Genomic DNA, 18,175 nt, shown 5'->3' on the forward strand with positions numbered 1-18,175 from the left:
GGTTCGAAGTTTTGTGCATTCAGAGATGCTTTTTTTACACACCATTGCTGTACTGCGTGGTTACTTGAGTTACTGTAATTTTCCAGTCAGCTTGAATCATTCTCCTCTGACCTGTCTCATTAACAAGGTGTTTTTGCCCACAATCATTTCTTGGCCAAAGTCACTTAAATTATATTTTTTCCCCAATCCGACGTTTGGTCTGAACAACAAATGAACCTCTTGACCATGTCTGCATACTTTTAAGCACTAAGTTGCTACCACATGATTGGCTGATTTGTTATTCGCATTATCAAGGAGTACAGGTGTAGCTAATAAAGTGGTCACTGAATGTATATCATAAACATAACTCATACCTCCCCTTTAGTCTTATTTCCAATTGTTTTAACTTCTGGTTCAGGTTATTTAGATTAGATTAGATTATGAGAACACTCAGTCCTCATTTATTGTCATTTAGAAATGCATGCATGTATTAAGAAATGATACAATGTTTCTCCAGAGTGTTATCACAGAAAAACAGGACAAACCAAAGACGAACACTGACAGAACCACATAATTATAACATATAGTTACAGCAGTGCAAAGCAATTCCATAATTTGATGAAGAGCAGACCAAGGGCACGGTTAAAAAAAAAGTCTCAAAGTCCCGATCAACTCCCGAATCCCCGAAAGCAGGCGGCAAAAGGGAGAAGCTCCCTGCCATAAACCTCCAGGCACCGACAACTGCTGATGCCTTGGAAGTATCGAACAACAGCCGACACTGAGTCTGTCCATCCGAAACTTCGAGCCTCCGACCAGCCCCTGCGATACAGCCTCCCGAGTACCATCCTCTGCCGAGCGCCTTCGACTTCGCCCCGGCCGCCAAAGCAAGCAAAGCTGAGGATTCAGGGCCTTCTCCTCTGGAGATTCTGTACCACACAGTAGCAGCGGCAGCGAAGTTTCTCCAGATGTTCCTCCGTACTCTCATGTCTGTCTCCATCAAATCAGAACTGTACCCTACGTGACAGATTACAGATATCATTCACCAGAGTGGCTGCGAGTGCTGTGTCGCCATCTTCTCCTCCTCCCCCTAAATCTTCATCATTGTCATTTCATGCACCCTTCAACCAACAAATCTTATTCAGAAGGTGTCATATCTTTCTGATACGAAACTGGAGTCTTTCTGGTACACAAGGAACCTGTCCTGATAATACAGATAATTTCTAATTCAGTGCTTTTGGCACATTGGCTTTCATAAATCGAGTTGGGATGTCGAAGATGTGTAAGACTTTGGTGAGGTCTAATTTGGAGTATTATGTGCAGTTTTGGTCACCTACCTACAGAAAAACTATCAATAAGATTGAAAGAATACAGGCAAAATTTGCAAAGATGTTGCCGGGACTTGAGGATCTGAGTCATAGGGAAAGGCTGAATACATTAGAACTTGGAGTATAGGAGAATGAGGGGAAATTTAATAGAGGTATACTAAGTTATGAGGGGTATAGATAGGGTATATGTAAGCAGCTTTTTCCATGGAGGCTGGGTGAGACTGGAACTAGAGGTCATAGGTTAACAGTGAAAGATGAAATATTTAAGGGGAAATGCGGGGTAACTTCTTCACTCAGGGGACGGTGAGGGTTTGCAATAAGCTGCCAGCTGAACTGGTGAATGTGGGTTCAATTTCAGAATTAAGTTTGGATAAGTAATTCGATGGGAGGGGTGTGGGGGGCCATGGCTCAGGTACAGGTCGATGGGACTATGAAAAATTATAGTTTGTCATGGACTAAATGGTCTGAAGGGCCTGGTTTCTGTGCTGTAATACTCTATGCTGGTGCAGGTCACTGATTGATGGCTGTTAGAAAAACAGATCAAGATGGTGCTGGTTTACTTTGAAGGTACAGTAAAATGAACATGCAAAATGAAACCATTCTTGCTTACACACACCAGTCTTTTAATCATGTTTTCCACTTGCTGATGTATGTGATCTGACCCCCACTAAATAGCTGCTTCTTGAAATTAACCTCTGTCTCACATGGTTTGGATTGTAATTCTCAGATTATCTGTATGAACCAAAGGTCCTGTTTCTAAAATTGATCCCTACTTTCAGGTTCTCAGCAGGATCCAAAGGTCCCAACATAAACCACAACTTTGCTTCCCTTTTCAGGTTAATTGTAACATAGCCTGAGGACATCCCATATCTTTAATCCCAGAAGTAAACACTCCGCTGGATGAAAATACCATCTAATTGACAATTCACAACAGACGTTCCTATTCTCCACCAGCACAGATGCTACAGGTAACATTCTGGCCATATTCCCTGTGTTCATTGTATCTTTAAAGTATTTGCATCACCACAATCATACTCTTCCTTCATCTATTTTTCTCTTAACTGTCAATGTACACTGGATGAGGTCATGCAGAAATACTTCTCCCTTTGTGTGTTGGGGTGTGTTGAATTCAATTGCCTGCTCAATGGCTTTGACCTGCTGTGACTCAAAGCAGTCCTGGCCAATTTCACAGTCCATTTCAAGCAGTACAGATCCTCATCTTCATCTTGCAAGAGTCATTCATTTCACACATAGATCCATGTAGCATGTAGCCTTTGCCCACCTGGTTGTGCTGGTAATAAGGCAATAGACAATAGGTGCAGGATTACGCCATTCAGTCCTTCGAGCCAGCACCACCATTCACTGTGATCATGGCTGATCATCCACAATCAGTACCCTTTTCCTGCCTTCTTCTCCCCATATCCCTTGACTCCACTACCTTTTAAGAGCTCTATCTAACTCTTTGAATCCAGAGAATTGGCCTCAACTGCCTTCTGAGAGAGAGCATTCCACAGAACTACAACCCTCTGTGTGAAAAAGTTTTTCCTCAACTCCGTTCTAAATGGTCTACCCCTTATTCTTAAACTGTGGCCTCTGGTTCTGGACTCCCCCAACATCGGGAACATGTTTTCTGCCTCTAGCGTGTCCAATCCCTTAATAATCTTATATGTTTCAATCAGATCCCCTCTCATCCTTCTGAGCAATGGCTTCATGGTCTCCTTGCTGCAGGTTGGTTCCCAGTTTTCTTGTAACAAATGGCACAGCTATTATCAGCTCCTGAATGAATTAGATTGAAGACACAATTGTTGTCTCACTGATAATTTTAATGTTTTTTCCATAGTAACAAGTGGACAGTCCAGTACAGGTGTCCTATTGATTGTGACTCTTTTATCTTGTACCTCTTTCATCAAACAACCATTGAAAATGAATGTTTTAAGACCAAATCAATCCTTAATTTTAAACTTAATTTGAAGACTTCTGGATTCTTAAACTCATGTAGAAATATAACCTTTCTTGTCTGTACTGTATTTGGACAGATTTTGGGCAGTAGATGCCAGTAGCCTGTTCAGGATTTCCAAACACTTGGTGTAATCCGGATAGCACCAATCCCAAGAACTACTGACAGAGTTATGCAGAATATATATGCAATACCAAGTATGAATGAGAAATCTGAGAAACACTGAGAATCTAGTACGAGTTGAGAGCTAGAGTTCAGGCATGATCAGAATTAGCTGAATGCCTGACAATGGAGCAAAAGACTAAGAGGTGTCATAATTTTCATTGTTTTGAGAGCTGAGGAATTGGGAATCGCTCAGCAACACCATTTCAAAGCAACATTTATAATAATGTAAATACAATGTCGCTGAAAAACAGTTATCAATACTAAAATAACAAAGCAACTGTGGCATTCCTAGAAATAAGACAAAAATCCAAACATTACATGATTCAAATGTGGGAAGGTGTAGATTCTATATGAAGGAGCAGACTGCTAGGCAAGAGAGATAATGAGAAATGTAAACTAGAAAGTTATCTTGGCAGATATTTGATTAAGAGATGGGAATGACTTTCCGTTACAAAATCACGAAGAAGCAGCCACTCCGTCTGTCAGCATGACCTGAGCCCGAACTGATAGAATGAATAAAAAGTGATTGTGAAGGTTTCAGCCAGGCACTTCTCAATTCTGGGATTAAATCCATTATAAGGCGATGAAATGGAACTACTTTTTTGTTTACTGAACACTTCAATCCAAATTTTAATAGAGTCAACCTGGGAAGGTGGAGCCAGCGAACAACGTGACCAAGGCGACATTTTTCAGATGATTCAAAAAACTACTTCTCTTGCTTGTCTTTCAAATATGGTTCCGCTATTTTTTGGAGCCTATGATCTGCATTTTAGTCGTGTGTTTTCGGGCCAATTGAGCAATCTGGTACTTTGTCATCTCTGAGGGAGGTTTTGAGCAAAGTGTGCGACCTGGAGGAGGGGGTCAAGCCCATGATCGACTCCATTTCTTGCCAATTAAAGTGTCAAGGAAGATTGAAATCATGGAACAGGTGTTCAGTGGCATCTACCAGCCTCTTGCTTACTGCTGCTGGAGAAACGTGTCTGCGTTTGAAGGTCTCTCACACTCTCTCGTCCACTGCTATCGGAGGAAAGTCCCTGTGTTCAAATAGTCTCTTTCCCTTGCGCTTGATGCTGCTGGAATCCTGGGTCTTGGGCAAAGTTTAATCGATGCGGTTTGTGGATTGGACGCTAGTTCATATTATGTACTTCTGCTTTCTGGTTCCTCCTTTCTCGTTGGTATTTTGTGCAAATTTTGATCAGATGGACTAGGTCTGTGGCCTATAGTTAAGTTAACGATCTACACAGAGCTAGAATGAACTGAATTGAATATGCCTGGGCTGGTTCGATAATTTGTGGTTTGATGTTTTATATCGAGTTTTCCGCTTGTGTTTTTTTGCGGTTTGCACAATTTGTTCCTTTTTTTGTGTGTTGGGGGTTCGCTATGTTTTCTTTTAAAGGGTTCCATAGCTTGGTTTCTTTGGTTTCGTGGCTGTCTATAGGAAGATGAATCTCAGAGTTGTATATTGCATACTTTACTAATAAATGTAATTTGAATCTTTGATTCTAATATGTAGGACTAAAATTGCAAACTTTCCTATGAATTCAGCCTAAGTCCAGTTGGTCAGGAAGGAGAAAAGACTCATAGTGTTGTTGTACATTCAGGGTTAAAGTTGATGTTGATGCAGAGTCAAAAGGAGCTAATGCCTGCAATATCTGTCAAAGTAGTATTCGATGCAAGTGTCAAATGAGTAGTGTTCTGCATCCAAGTTGGCTTGTAGTACCTCTGGGTGTGCTTGATGGGATGTGACTTTGCATTGACAAGTTGTGTAACTTCCTTGGATTTGCTCAGTGGGACAGTTCACTATGATATCATGTGTTAATATAGGTGTATAGATCCATCACGCACATATGCTGCCACTGGTTCCCAGCTCTACCTCCCTCCCTTTATTCCATGCTCCACCTATAAGATTCCATTTTAATCAGCTCTTCTGTCATTCACCCCCATCCTCCCAGTTTCTGACATCATTCCCTCCCACTCTCATCATCTGGATCAATCTATCATCTGCTAGTTCTTGATCACCCATTTCCTGCATCGTTTTGTCTGGTCATCTCCATTCTATCTTTCAGTCCAGATGAAGGGACTTGACCCAAAGTGTTGACTGTCCATTTCCCTCCATAGATATGGTCTGACCTGTTGCTTTCCTCTAGCAACCCGTGTTGCTCCAGATTTCAGACTCCAGGTAGTCGTCCTAAAATATAGCTCCTTACCCAGAATGTGGCAAAAACATGAAATCTGCTTCCACAGCAAATGAATAAAACAAATGGTAGAGAGATGTAAAGCCCTGATTAAGATTTCTACTGCTATGCTGTAGGTATTTCATTTTAGCAGTTTCTGCGAGCGTGTGTCCTGTTCGGAAAATGTTTGTTTCAGCTAAAGAAGCCCTGCTGTTCAACTTAAGAATGTTGTTTCAGCCAATCAGGATGGTAGAATTGGGAGAAAGTTCTAGAGAGAGCTGGACAGAGGGAGATGTGTGACAGACACAGTCTTGTTTGGGGCTTTTGGCGGGAAATGCAGAGAAGGAAAGATGCCACAGGATACTGCAGGAAGGCAAGTCTCCGTTGCACAGAGTGCTTCATGCAGATGAATGGCTCCAGGAAGAATGGGCCAGTACTCCTGTGAGACAGCTCGCTTGCTTCAGATGGATTTTGAGCTAAGATCAGAATGTGGCGTGTGCTTTCATGTAGACCATGGATCCAGTGCATGCGTAAACACAACTCCAGGATGAGAGCTCCAACTTTATGTGCTCATTGGACTGGTCTAACTGTAATGGGCCCTTTTTGTTTGTTTCTCTTTCCTATTAACTGTCTGATAAAACTGAAATTTGTAAATATACTTTCTTTATAATTTTATGCGGTGTATTCTGATCGGCAAATGTGTATGGGCAGTATTTACACAGCATTCGCTCAAATCGATGTTTCTTTCATCGGAACATCATGATATTCCTGTTTGGTGGAACCCCAAATCATACCGACCCTAGACATATTGTTGCTTGTGAAAGGTGGAGCTGGCCAGCAAACCAAATTTGCATACAAGTCTGGTGAGGGGGCTACATTTGTATTTATGGGGCTAAATGTCCAAGCAATGGAAATTGAAGGTTATTTTGACAATTTGGACTTGAAATGATGGGAAGAGACTTTGGTAGAACATCAACACTTAATGGATCAAATGGTCTGCTTCTGTTTTGTACATTCTATGTACTGTTAATTAGACTTGTCACAAAAATATTTCTGTTCAAAGTTTGAAATAAAATATAACAAATATTACATTTTGTCAATGTTGCAACCATACAATCCTTTTAAATTGTTTATTTTCTGACAAATCACAAATGTGAATACAGTCTTGAAAATACTACAAAATGCCCCAGTCCAACTTTATTTCTTCGGATGCTATCTTCTGTTTGAAGATCCAAAAGTTTCGGAAAATGAGCTAGTATCTAACTGGATTAATACCTTCCTCAGAATGTTAAAATGCATTATCTTCTTTACATTTTTAAAAATGTAACTAAATAAATCCTTTAATATATATTTTAAAATGCAGATATAGTAGTTAAAAAAGTGTCTTACCTGCTGGTACAGCAGTTGGTAAAGAAACTTCAGAAAAAAAAATAAAATCATGCAATAGCATGAAAAGTGTAAGTTACATACATCTGCCTGGCAAAGACTGACTGCAATTGTGAATGTTTTAATCTAATCTCCAGAACAGACCAATACTGCAGCTTCTCCTGACCAAATGCAGTTCTTTGTGGAGTTTTCAACATAAAGGACACACTGAGGCCCCCAACAAGTAACTTCTTGTAATCATCCATAAATGTCTTTCAACCATGTGTCATCGTCATCATCATGTATATGGTCAGGCCCTTCCACTTGGGATGGAGTTACGTACTCTCTAGATGGAGCTCTGCCTCGAGTCTTCAGGCCGAATTTCCGTTTCAATAAATGGAACTGATTCTTGACATAGTTATAGAAGTCATATTCATACCGCATTCGTTGGAACAGCACTTCCAGTGCTTCTGGGGATGGTTTCTGTTTCTTCACAGTGATTGTCCCATTTCCAAGTTTTCTGTACTCTGTCATGGAAGCAAAAGTGTGAGAAGAAATAAACAACTCATTTATGAAAACTTACGATTAATGCAGCATTTTTATACTGAAATTAAAATGTTAAATTCTGATCAACTGATGGCCAACCAAGTTTAATTTTTTTCAAAGGAAGCCAATATACTTCACAGCACAAACATGAGGAAATCTGCAGATGTTGGAAATTCAAGCAACACACATCAAAGTTGCTGGTGGACGCAGCAGGCCAGGCAGCATCTCCAGGAAGAGGTACAGTCGACGTTTCAGGCCCGAGACCCTTCATCAGGACTAACTGAAGGTAGAGCGAGTAAGAGATTTGAAAGTTCCAGACCTAATCAGTTCCCCTCTACCACCACTCTGCTCCATCTAGCGGAATTAGTCCTTACTCTTAATAATTTCTCCTTTGGCTCCTCCCACTTCCTCCAAACTAAAGGTGTAGCTATGGGCACCCGCATGGGTCCGAGCTATGCCTGCCTTTTTGTTGGCTTTATGGAACAATCTATGTTCCAAATCTATTCTGGTATCTGTCCCCCACTTTTCCTCCGTTACATCGACGACTGCATTGGTGCTGCTTCCTGCACGCATGCTGAGCTCGTTGACTTTATTAACTTTGCCTCCAACTTTCACCCTGCCCTCAAGTTTACCTGGTCCATTTCCGACACCTCCCTCCCCTTTCTAGATCTTTCTGTCTCTATCTCTGGAGACAGCTTATCTACTGATGTCTACTATAAGCCTACTGACTCTCACAGCTATCTGGACTATTCCTCTTCTCACCCCGTCTCTTGCAAAAATGCCATCCCCTTCTTGCAATTCCTCCATCTCCGCCACATCTGCTCTCAGGATGAGGCTTTTCATTCTAGGACGAGGGAGATGGCCTCCTTTTTGAAAGGAAGGGGCTTCCCTTCCTTCACCATCAACTCTGCTCTCAAACGCATCTCCCTCATTTCACGAACATCTGCTCTCACTCCATCCTCCCGCCACCCCACTAGCCTCCAGGTCCAACATATTCTCCGTAACTTCCGCCATCTCCAACGGGATCCCACCACTAAGCACATCTTTCCCTCCCCCCACTCTGCTTTCTGCAGGGATTGCTCCCTACGCGACTCCCTTGTCCATTCATCCCCCCCATCCCTCCCCACTCATCTCCCTCCTGGCACTTATCCTTGTAAGCAGAACAAGTGCTACACATGCCCTTACACTTCCTCCCTTACCACCATTCAGGGCCCCAGACAGTCCCTCCAGGTGAGGCGACACTTCACCTGTGAGTCGGTTGGGGTGATATACTGCGTCCGGTGCTCCTGATATGGCCTTTTATATATTGGCGAGACCCGACGCAGACTGGGAGACCGCTTTGCTGAACATCTAGGCTCTGTCCGCCAGAGAAAGCAGGATCTCCCAGTGGCCACACATTTTAATTCCACATCCCATTCCCATTCTGACATATCTATCCAAAGCCTCCTCTACTGTAAAGATGAAGCCACACTCAGGTTGGAGGAACAACACCTTATGTTCCGTCTGGATAGCCTCCAACCTGATGGCATGAACATTGACTTCTCTAACTTCCGCTAATGCCCCACCTCCCCCTCGCACCCCATCCTTTATTTATATACACACATTCTTTCTCTCACTCTCCTTTTTCTCCCTCTGTCCCTCTGACTATACCCCTTGTCCATCCTCTGGGTTTTTCCCCTCCCTCCCCCTTTTCCTTCTCCCTGGGCCTCCTGTCCCATGATCCTCTCATATCCCTTTTGTCAATCAATTGTCCAGCTCTTGGCTCCATCTCTCCCCCTCCTGTCTTCTCCTATCATTTTGGATCTACCCACCCCCTCCCACTTTCAAATCTCTTACTAGCTCTTCTTTCAGTTAGTACTGACGAAGGGTCTCAGCCTGAAATGTCGACTGTACCTCTTCCTAGAGATGCTGCCTGGCCTGCTGCGTTCACTAGCAACTTTGATGTGTGATACCTCACAGCACATTGGGAAATGTTATAAAAATTACATTTATTTGCTTACACTTTGATGACCATGTTGCAATACAGAACACAGTATTGCACATTATCAATATCTTCATATTAAAAACTGAAGTAAAGGAATAAAGTAACATACCAGAAGAGGAAGTGATGATATAACAGCTACAGCAAGGATGGAATGAGCAGGTAGAGAGTGTGAAAAGGTGGGAGGAGAACACATTTGGACTAAGGACACAGAATGGGGTGCCCCCTAAGATGAGGTGGAATCATATAGATACTGATGAAGTGATCACGTGGGCAGAGCAATGGCAGATGTAATTTAATCCCAATAAGTGGAAGTTAATGAATAAAGGGAGCACATATACAATGAATCGTTGGGTTCTAAGCAGAACTGAGTAAGCAAAGAATCGTGGTGTACAAGTCCAAGGAAACCTGGAGATGGTAGCACAAGTAGCTAAGATGGTGAAGAAGGCATACGGGATACTTTCCTTCACTAATCAGTTACAGAATATAACAGAAGGGAGGTTAAAGTGCAACTTCATAAATTGTTGGCCTAGCCAACCTACAATATGGTGAGCAGTTGTGGTTGCCACACATAACTGGGACAAAGTGTAGAAGACATTCATGATGTCCCCTGAGATGGAGCTTACGAGCTATGAGGAAACACTGGACAGGCTGGATTTGCTTTCCTTAAGGTGGAAGGAGCTGAAAGGGAACCTGACCGAAATACACAAAATAATGAGTGGCGCATAGAGGGCAGACAGTAAACATTTTTCCATCCATAATTTTAGTCTAAAATTAGAGGGTTCAGGGAAAGGAGTGTGTGGTTCAGAGGGGGATCTGAAGAACTTTTCCCATGTAGAGGAAAGTTGGAATCTGGAACACACTGCCTGAGCGTATGGTGGAAGCAGGTACCCTGACATCAAGTATCTAAATGATACCTGAATCACCAAGGGACAGAAAACTACGGAGTAAGTGCTGATAAATTTGTACAGATGGGTGCTTGATGGCTGACACAGACACAGTAGTCTGAAGGGTTTTCTGAGCTGTATGATTCCATGATTAAGGATGGCAAAATAAATGAGACAAACTTCATATTATAAATTACCCAGTTTAAAAAATTCAAATGTTATTAAGAGGTTCACTAACCAATTAAAGATCTTAATCATCTTTTCAGCTTGTGGACATAAAATTGAAAATATGTTGTACATATAGGCAATAGGAACTTGCCAATTAAAGTTACCTACAGAACTGTACTTAGACACATATATATAGCTAGGGAGCTGAAGACTTTTGCACAGTACTGTATTTGTCAACACAGAGTGGGCAGCTAGTTTGTAAATCTGTCAGGAGCAAAGGATGTTGGAAATAGTGAGGGTGGAGCACTGTGGGACAGGTGGCAGAGAAAGAGTGCTGGGGTGGGAACAGACACACTCAGCCCTGAGACACCAGGCAAGGTCATTTGATTCCAAACAATTGGTTTAGTGATCATTTTCCCTCCCCTTTTCCCAACCATAATTCCCCTTTCCCTGCCCACTTCCCAATCTCAGTCCACAATAGAGACCCATATCAGAATTAGGTTCATCACTTGCATATGCCATGAAATTTGTTTTTTTTTGTGGCAACAGTACAGTGCAATACATAAAATTGCTACAGTACTGTATCTCCCCTCCAGACACCATTTGATGATACAGCATCTAACCATGCATCCTCCTTTCTAAACCAAGTTCTTCCATCAAAATGCTTTCAGTTATAACCAACTTTGGAGCATGTCTTTATGATTTTTTTTGACCAGTTAATTCTTGCCTGATGTGTGCTGAGAAACATTTATTTTAAATTACTAAACAATGTTGTCATTCAAAAGCTATCTAATAATATAATGAATAACAGAACACAAAGCCAATAGGCCCATTGATGACGATGCTAACTTTTCAACTAAAGTTGTCAATCCCTCTGCTTTTTTTGTACATCCTTTTATTATTCAACTTATCAAAATATGAATTTATTATTAATATTTCTTTCAAGTATTATAGTTAAGTAGTTTCTTACTACTTCTACATCCAAAGTTTGCTGCATGAAATAAATTTAATTTTACTCTGAATCCATCCTGCTGTTACCGATTCGATGATAAACATCTTCCATTTATTATAAATTCTTTCTCCATTCTGAGAAACTATCAATTACTACATTAACTCTTTCCCGCTTCTGTTTCAGTGCTCTAGTGTTTTGCAGATTCCATTCCAAAACTGCTATTAATGTTTTATTATTTTCTATTTTCCTGTGTGTGCTCACTTCCAGTGATCTGCATATTATTAACATAATTTGCATGTTTATCTAGAATGTATGTGCTCTAATCCAAAATGTCTAAGATATGTAAAATAAACGGCTTATTCAATGGAAAAATCAGTCATTCATATTTTTCCAGAAGTCTTCTTCAAGTAGATAGCACAATGTTGTATCTGCCTCACTGACACATCCGGAGATCCGGGGATAGTATTGTGTTACTATGTGAGGTTGTTACAGATATAATAGATAAAATTATACCAATTGAAGATACTTGCCTTTGCTGTCAGGTGACTGCAATGACAACCCTTCTGTTTATCTTTATTCAAGTGAGAGTGAAGCAGTTCCTTTGATTGTTCAACAAGCTGACAACATCTGCTATTGGATGAGAAGGTTATTCCATGCAGTGAGGCAAGCTCTATGTGTGCAGCAACAATTTTGTTGTCCTCAGAGAGCAACAATGCGTTTTGCGTGCAGAATATACCAGTATAGTGTGTTTGTGCTATAGTACAGATCATTGCAATTGCAGTCAGTTGGAATTTTATAGTTTGAAACTGCTGGGCAAAACCTATCATTAACACTCAAGTAACTGTACTGATCACAAGTTCCTGCTCATATCTCAATCTGGTTATTCTGCTAAATCCTTTCCAGAAAAAAATCACTATGACGAAATTTAATTTGCAAGATCCTATCAGCTGTAGTTCAGAAAGAGACCAGGACTACATAGAAGCTTTATTGTAAAAAAAACAGCTTGCTGGTCAAAAGGTATATTATAACTGTATGGAAACCAATTCTATCATAATTCTTTAATTCACAAGACAGTGGGTTCAAATCCCACTCCACATCTCAAATAATGTGGCCTGGTCCTGCAGTGCAAAGTTCAGCATTATGAAATGTTGTACAGCAAAGAGCTGATGAGGTCAATATCCCTCAGATAAAACCATCATACTCATTAATTAGTCATTAACCTCATTTTGAAAACAGGCAGATATATTTAATATTATCTGCATTAATATTCAAGGATTGCGTAGCTCTTTGGGATTTCCTGAGGAAAAGACTATATTCGTGCAAATTCTTTTTTCCCCCATAAAAGTACATGAGAGGGACCATGTAGCTCATTTACTTCATCCTTGCAGAAGGCCAGCATCTAAACACAGCTTCAATAATTCCTGAACTTCACCCTCATGGAGACCTTTACAGGAAATACGCAAAGTGTTTTTCAGCAGTAGTCCTGAAATTGCCTTTTATCAGTTTGCACCTGTGTCCTTCTGCCTTGTATTTGTTGTTTAACCTTTGTAACAGTGCTCAGGATTAAACTTTTCCATGTCAGTTAGTGTCTTCTATACCTCGAAAATTTGCCTACTGTCAAAGGCTGAAGGGTCCAAGTTTTTCCAACCTTTGCTAAAACCAGTCCTTTGACACCAGGGATCAGCCTCGTGGCCCTTCTCTGCATCTCTTCCTTGGCTCGAAGGTTTCCCTTGTGCCTTGATAAACCAGAAATAAGATAATCACAAAAAGAATTAAAGGGCTGATTAGCAAGTGGAATCCTCTGCCCCAAAACTCTGTTAAAGCAGAGTCCATAAATTCCTTAAAGGGAAGCAGTGTGTTGATTCCTTAGAAAGGGGAAATGGAGAGGCACAGGAAGTGAGCAGGGGAGCAAACTGTAAACTTTGATGGGTTTAATGGCAACAAGAGAAAATCTGCAGATGCTGGAAATCCAAGCAACACACACAAATGCTGGAGGAACTCAGCAGGCCAAGCAGCATCTATGGAAAAAAGCATAGCCGACGTTTCGGCCGAGACCCTTCGGCAGGACTGGAGAAAAAAAAGCTGAGGAGTAGATTTAAAAGGTGGGGGGAGGGGAGAGAGAAACACCAGGTGACAGGTGAAACTGGGAGGAGGAGGGATGAAGTAAAGAGCTGGGAAGTTGATTGATGAAAGAGACAGAAGGCCATGGAAGAAAGAAAAAGGGCAGGGGGAAGGGAGAGGAGCACCAGAGGGAGGCGATGGGTGGGCAAGGAGAGAGGGAAAAGGGGATGGGAAATGCTGAGGTGGGGGTGGGGGACATTACCAGAAGTTAGAGAAATTGATGTTCAGGTCATCAGGTTGGAGGCTACCCAAATGGAATACAAGGTGTTGTTCCTCCAACCTAAGTCTGGCCTCGTCACGACAGTGGAGGAGGTCATGGATGAACATAATGGAATGGGAATGGGAAATGGATACCCATAGGTTTCAGCAATGCTGGACCAGCTGAGGTAAAAATGTTTACACTTTTAAGGGAAACACACAATAAAGACAGAGAAAGCAAAATCAATAGTGCACTTATTTAGCAGGGAAGACCAACCTGGCAACATCACAAACTTCTGAAAGCCAGTCAGACAACCAAAGTCCCCGCCAGTGTCACTCTGTCTCCTCACAGTGTCCAGCAGTGAAGTTTCAACTTCCAGCAGTAACACCAAAAAATCTGAGCATCAAACCAGTGCCAGTTTACACAAGGCAGAGAATCAAACTCCATTCACTTCACTGAGGAGCACTAACATAAAGAGAGGGGCATTAGATAATTCATATAGTCTTTATAAACTGATTTAGATAATTAAATATAAATAATTTAATTATCAAGTTATTTTTAATGTTTGGTAAGTCCAGGCTTTTTTTTTTGCCAGGATTTGTGACTGCCAGGGATATTCAGAAACATTCCAGATCATGTCCAGTTGACTGTCAATGTATTTCTACGCAGTCCTTGATCAGCAGCTAGATGTGGTTACCATGCAGGTAGGGATGGTAAAGTAAGTGAGCTTGTTCAGCTCATTGACTATTCAGGCAGGCTGGACCAAATTAAGCTGTCCATGGGCTGTGTGTTGTGCACAATTAAAATCAAAGGCGATAACGACTGAGTTAGATTAACATGAGGGATATGAGCTGGCAGGACCTTTGTCCAGCATCAACATCAAGGCCACATCCACCAAGTATCTGGACGTTCCATTTAATCACATTGTCCTCAGCAATTAATTCTTGAGGGCATTAATAGTGTGATGGAAAATGTAGTTGACGTTGTGCATCTGCTGGCCAGCTGTTGCTATGCAAGTTATAAAAACTGGAGAACAAAAAACTTGGATGGTGTGACTATCAGACTAGATCTTCGGGAATGATTGCTGCAAACTTGGAAAAGCTCTAACATACCACAGAAGCAGAGTTGTACAAGATACTCCAAGAATCAAGGAACAACTGAAGTATATATTGATATTATCACCAAGCCATTTTCCAAGTATTCCAAATTTTGGTCAGGGCAGTTTGATTTGACATTACTTCAAACATATAAAAATTGAAACTAAAATAAAGCTGACTTCAGAAGCAGTGACTGTGAAGCTGTTGTGGAAATGCACATGGAACTTGAATGACAGAACATAACAGCACAATAGACCATTCAGCCCATGATGTTATGCCAGCATTTTAATCTACTTTAAGATCACTATAACTCTTCCCTCTCCCATAGCCCTCCATTTTTCTATGATCCATGTGCTTATCTAAGAGTTTCAGTATCCCTAATGTATCTGCCTCGATCATCACCCACCACTCTACATTAAAAACTCACTAATAAACCCTCCCCCATACGTTCCTCTAATCACCTTATAAATTATGTCCCTCAAATTAGGCATTTCCATCCTGGGAAAATGACTTTGGCTATCACCTCGATCTATGCCTCTTATCATGTTGTACACCTTCGTGAAGTCACCTCTCATCCTCCTTTGCTCCAAAGAAAAATACCCTAGCTCACTCAGTCTTTCCTCATAAAACATGCTCCCTAATTCAAGTAGCATCCTGGTAAATCTCCTCTGCACCTTCTCCAAAGTTTCCACATCCTTCCTATAACGAGGCAACCAGAACTGAACACGTTATTCCAAGAGTGGTATAATTAGGGTTTTATACATCTGCAACATTATCCTGCAGCACCTGAACTCAATCTCCCAACAAATGAAGTTTAACACAGTGGGCCACGGACCGGTACCGGGCCGCAAAGCATGTGCTACCGGGCCGCGAGGAAACGATATGAGTCAGCTGCATCTTTCCTCATTCCCTGTCACGCACTGTTGAACTTGAACATAGGGTTGCCAACTGTCCTGTATTAGCCGGGGCATCCCGTATATTGGGCTAAATTGGTTTGTCCCATACAGGACCGCCCTTGTCCCGTATTTCCCCCACTAAAGTAGAGCGTTCCTATGAAACCTTTCGTGCCGAAATGGTGTAAAGTGAAGAAGCAATTACCATTAATTTATATGGGAAAATTTTTTTAGCGTTCCCAGACCCAAAAAATAACCTACCAAATCATACCAAATAACACAAAAACTGAAAATAACACTAACATATAGTAAAAGCAGGAATGATATGATAAATACACAGCCTATATAAAGTAGAAATAATGTATGTAAAAGTGTAGTCAGGAAGATTAAGTCAAAACCGATTTTTGGAAAAAATCACCCATGCGCACACAGGTGCCCACGCAAGGCTTCATGAACATGGTAGTCTTTCTCGAGGTAAGCACTGTCCTGGGATTTGATTGCTACTTTTGTCCCTTATTTGGGAGTGAGAAAGTTGGCAACCCTAACTGTAAAAGACATGTTGAGGTGAGTTTAACCCTACTTGAACACCCCCCCCCCACCCCCAGTTGGCCGGTCTGCAAGAATATTGTCAATATTAAACCAGTCCACGGTGCAAAAAAGGTTGGGGACCCCTGGCTTAACACACCATACAGCTTCTTAACAACCCAATCAACCTATATGGCAACTTTGATGGATCTATGCACGTGGTCCCCAAGCCCATGTTCCTCCACACTACTAAGAATCTTGCCATTAAACCTTACATCTGCCTTCAAATTCGATCTTCCAAAGGGAATCACTTCAGTTTCCTGGGATGAACTCCATCCGACACTTCTCAGCCCAGGTCTGCATCTTGTCAATGTTCTAATGTAACCTACTACAACCTTCCACTATCCACACCTCCAATCTTGTCATCTGCAAACATACTAATCCACCCTTCCACTTCCTCATCCAAGTAATTTTAAAAAATTACGAAGAGCAGGGGTCCCAGAACAGATCCCTATGGAACATCACTGGGCACCGTTCTCCAGGCAGAATAAGCTCCGTCTACAACCATCCTCTGTCTTTATGCACAAGCCAACTCTGAATACGGCCAGGTTTCTTTGGATCTCATGCCTCCTGCCTTTACGAATGAGCCTAACATGGGGACGTTATCAAACGCCTTACAAAAACACATATACACGACATGAACTGCACTACTTTCAATGTGTTTTATTACATCCTCAAAGAATTCAATCAGGCTTGTGATGCACAACCTATCTCACAAAAAGTCATGTTGACTACCCCTAATTACTCTATGCTTCTCCAATTCCTCATAAGTTCTGTTTCTAAGAATCTTCTACAATAATTTGTCCACTGCTGAAATAAGGTTCACTGGTTTATAATTCCCAGGGTATTCCCTACTCTCTTGAACAAAGAAATAATTACCCTCCAATCTGGTACTACTTCATGATGAGCCAGGACACAAAGATTGCCAAAGGCACAACATCTCTTCTCTCGCTTCCCAGAGTATATTCCATTACAAACATTGCATTTATCAATCCTAATGTTTTTCCAAAGGTTTTAACACATTCTGTTTCTTAATGTCAACATTTTCTAGAATATCAGCCCAGCCTGCTTTACGCTGTCCTTACAAATGTCAAGATCCCTCTCACTGGTGAATACTGAGGCAAGGTATTCATTAAGGATCTACCCTCCTTCCTCCAACTCCAGACATGTTTCCTCTTCGATCCTGATTGGTTCTACCCTTACTCTAGTCAGCCTCATTTTACACATACATGTAGAATGCCCTAGGGTTTTCCTTAATCCTACTCACCAAGACCTTCTCATGTACCACCCCCCCCCCCCCCCGCCGCCCAGCTCTCCTAAATCCATTGTTAAACTCATTCCTGTAATTCTCTGGAGCCCTGACTGATCCTTCCTTCCTAAACCTTGAGCTTCTTTCTTCCTCTTGACTAGATGTTTTTTGGCAACCATGATTCCTTTATCCTACCATCCTTTCCCTGTCTGGACAAGCCTATCCAGAATCCAATTTCAGTTGTGCATTTCATTGAGTACATCTGTTTACACTTTATGCTCCCTAATTCTGGCCTAAAAGCACCAGAATTCGCCCTCCCCTGATTACACAGCTTCCCATACTATCTGCTCCTACCTCTCTCCAAGGCTATTGTAAAGACCAGGGAGTTGTGGTCTCTGTCTTTGAAATACTCACCCACCGAGAGATCTGATATATGACCTGGTGAAAAAAATTCCCCTTCTGCTCTGTTGAGGTGACACGGAGGCTTAGTGGTTAGCACAACACTTTACAGTAGAGGTGACCAGGGTTCAAT

The 18,175-nt window shown here is 41.6% G+C and overlaps 1 protein-coding gene across 3 annotated transcripts in view; it reads right to left on the minus strand.

Moving 5' to 3' along the window:
- Positions 1 to 3,173: 3,173 nt before the first annotated feature.
- usta (uronyl 2-sulfotransferase a) overlaps positions 3,174 to 18,175 on the minus strand; it is a 92,859-nt gene continuing 77,857 nt past the window's right edge. The window contains exons 8-9 of one of the 3 annotated variants that reach the window (XM_063056313.1): positions 13,148 to 13,235; positions 7,355 to 7,492 (exon numbers count right to left, since the gene is read on the minus strand). In XM_063056313.1, coding sequence (XP_062912383.1) covers positions 13,180 to 13,235 — 56 coding nt within the window. In that variant the 3' untranslated portion in view covers positions 7,355 to 7,492; positions 13,148 to 13,179. Of the gene's footprint in view, positions 7,493 to 13,097; positions 13,236 to 18,175 lie in introns of all 3 variants that reach the window. The other 2 variants (XR_010018975.1, XM_063056312.1) reach the window with 2 other exon arrangements.

The sequence above is a fragment of the Mobula hypostoma genome, chromosome 8, assembly GCF_963921235.1.
Source record: "Mobula hypostoma chromosome 8, sMobHyp1.1, whole genome shotgun sequence".
NCBI lineage: Eukaryota > Metazoa > Chordata > Chondrichthyes > Myliobatiformes > Myliobatidae > Mobula > Mobula hypostoma.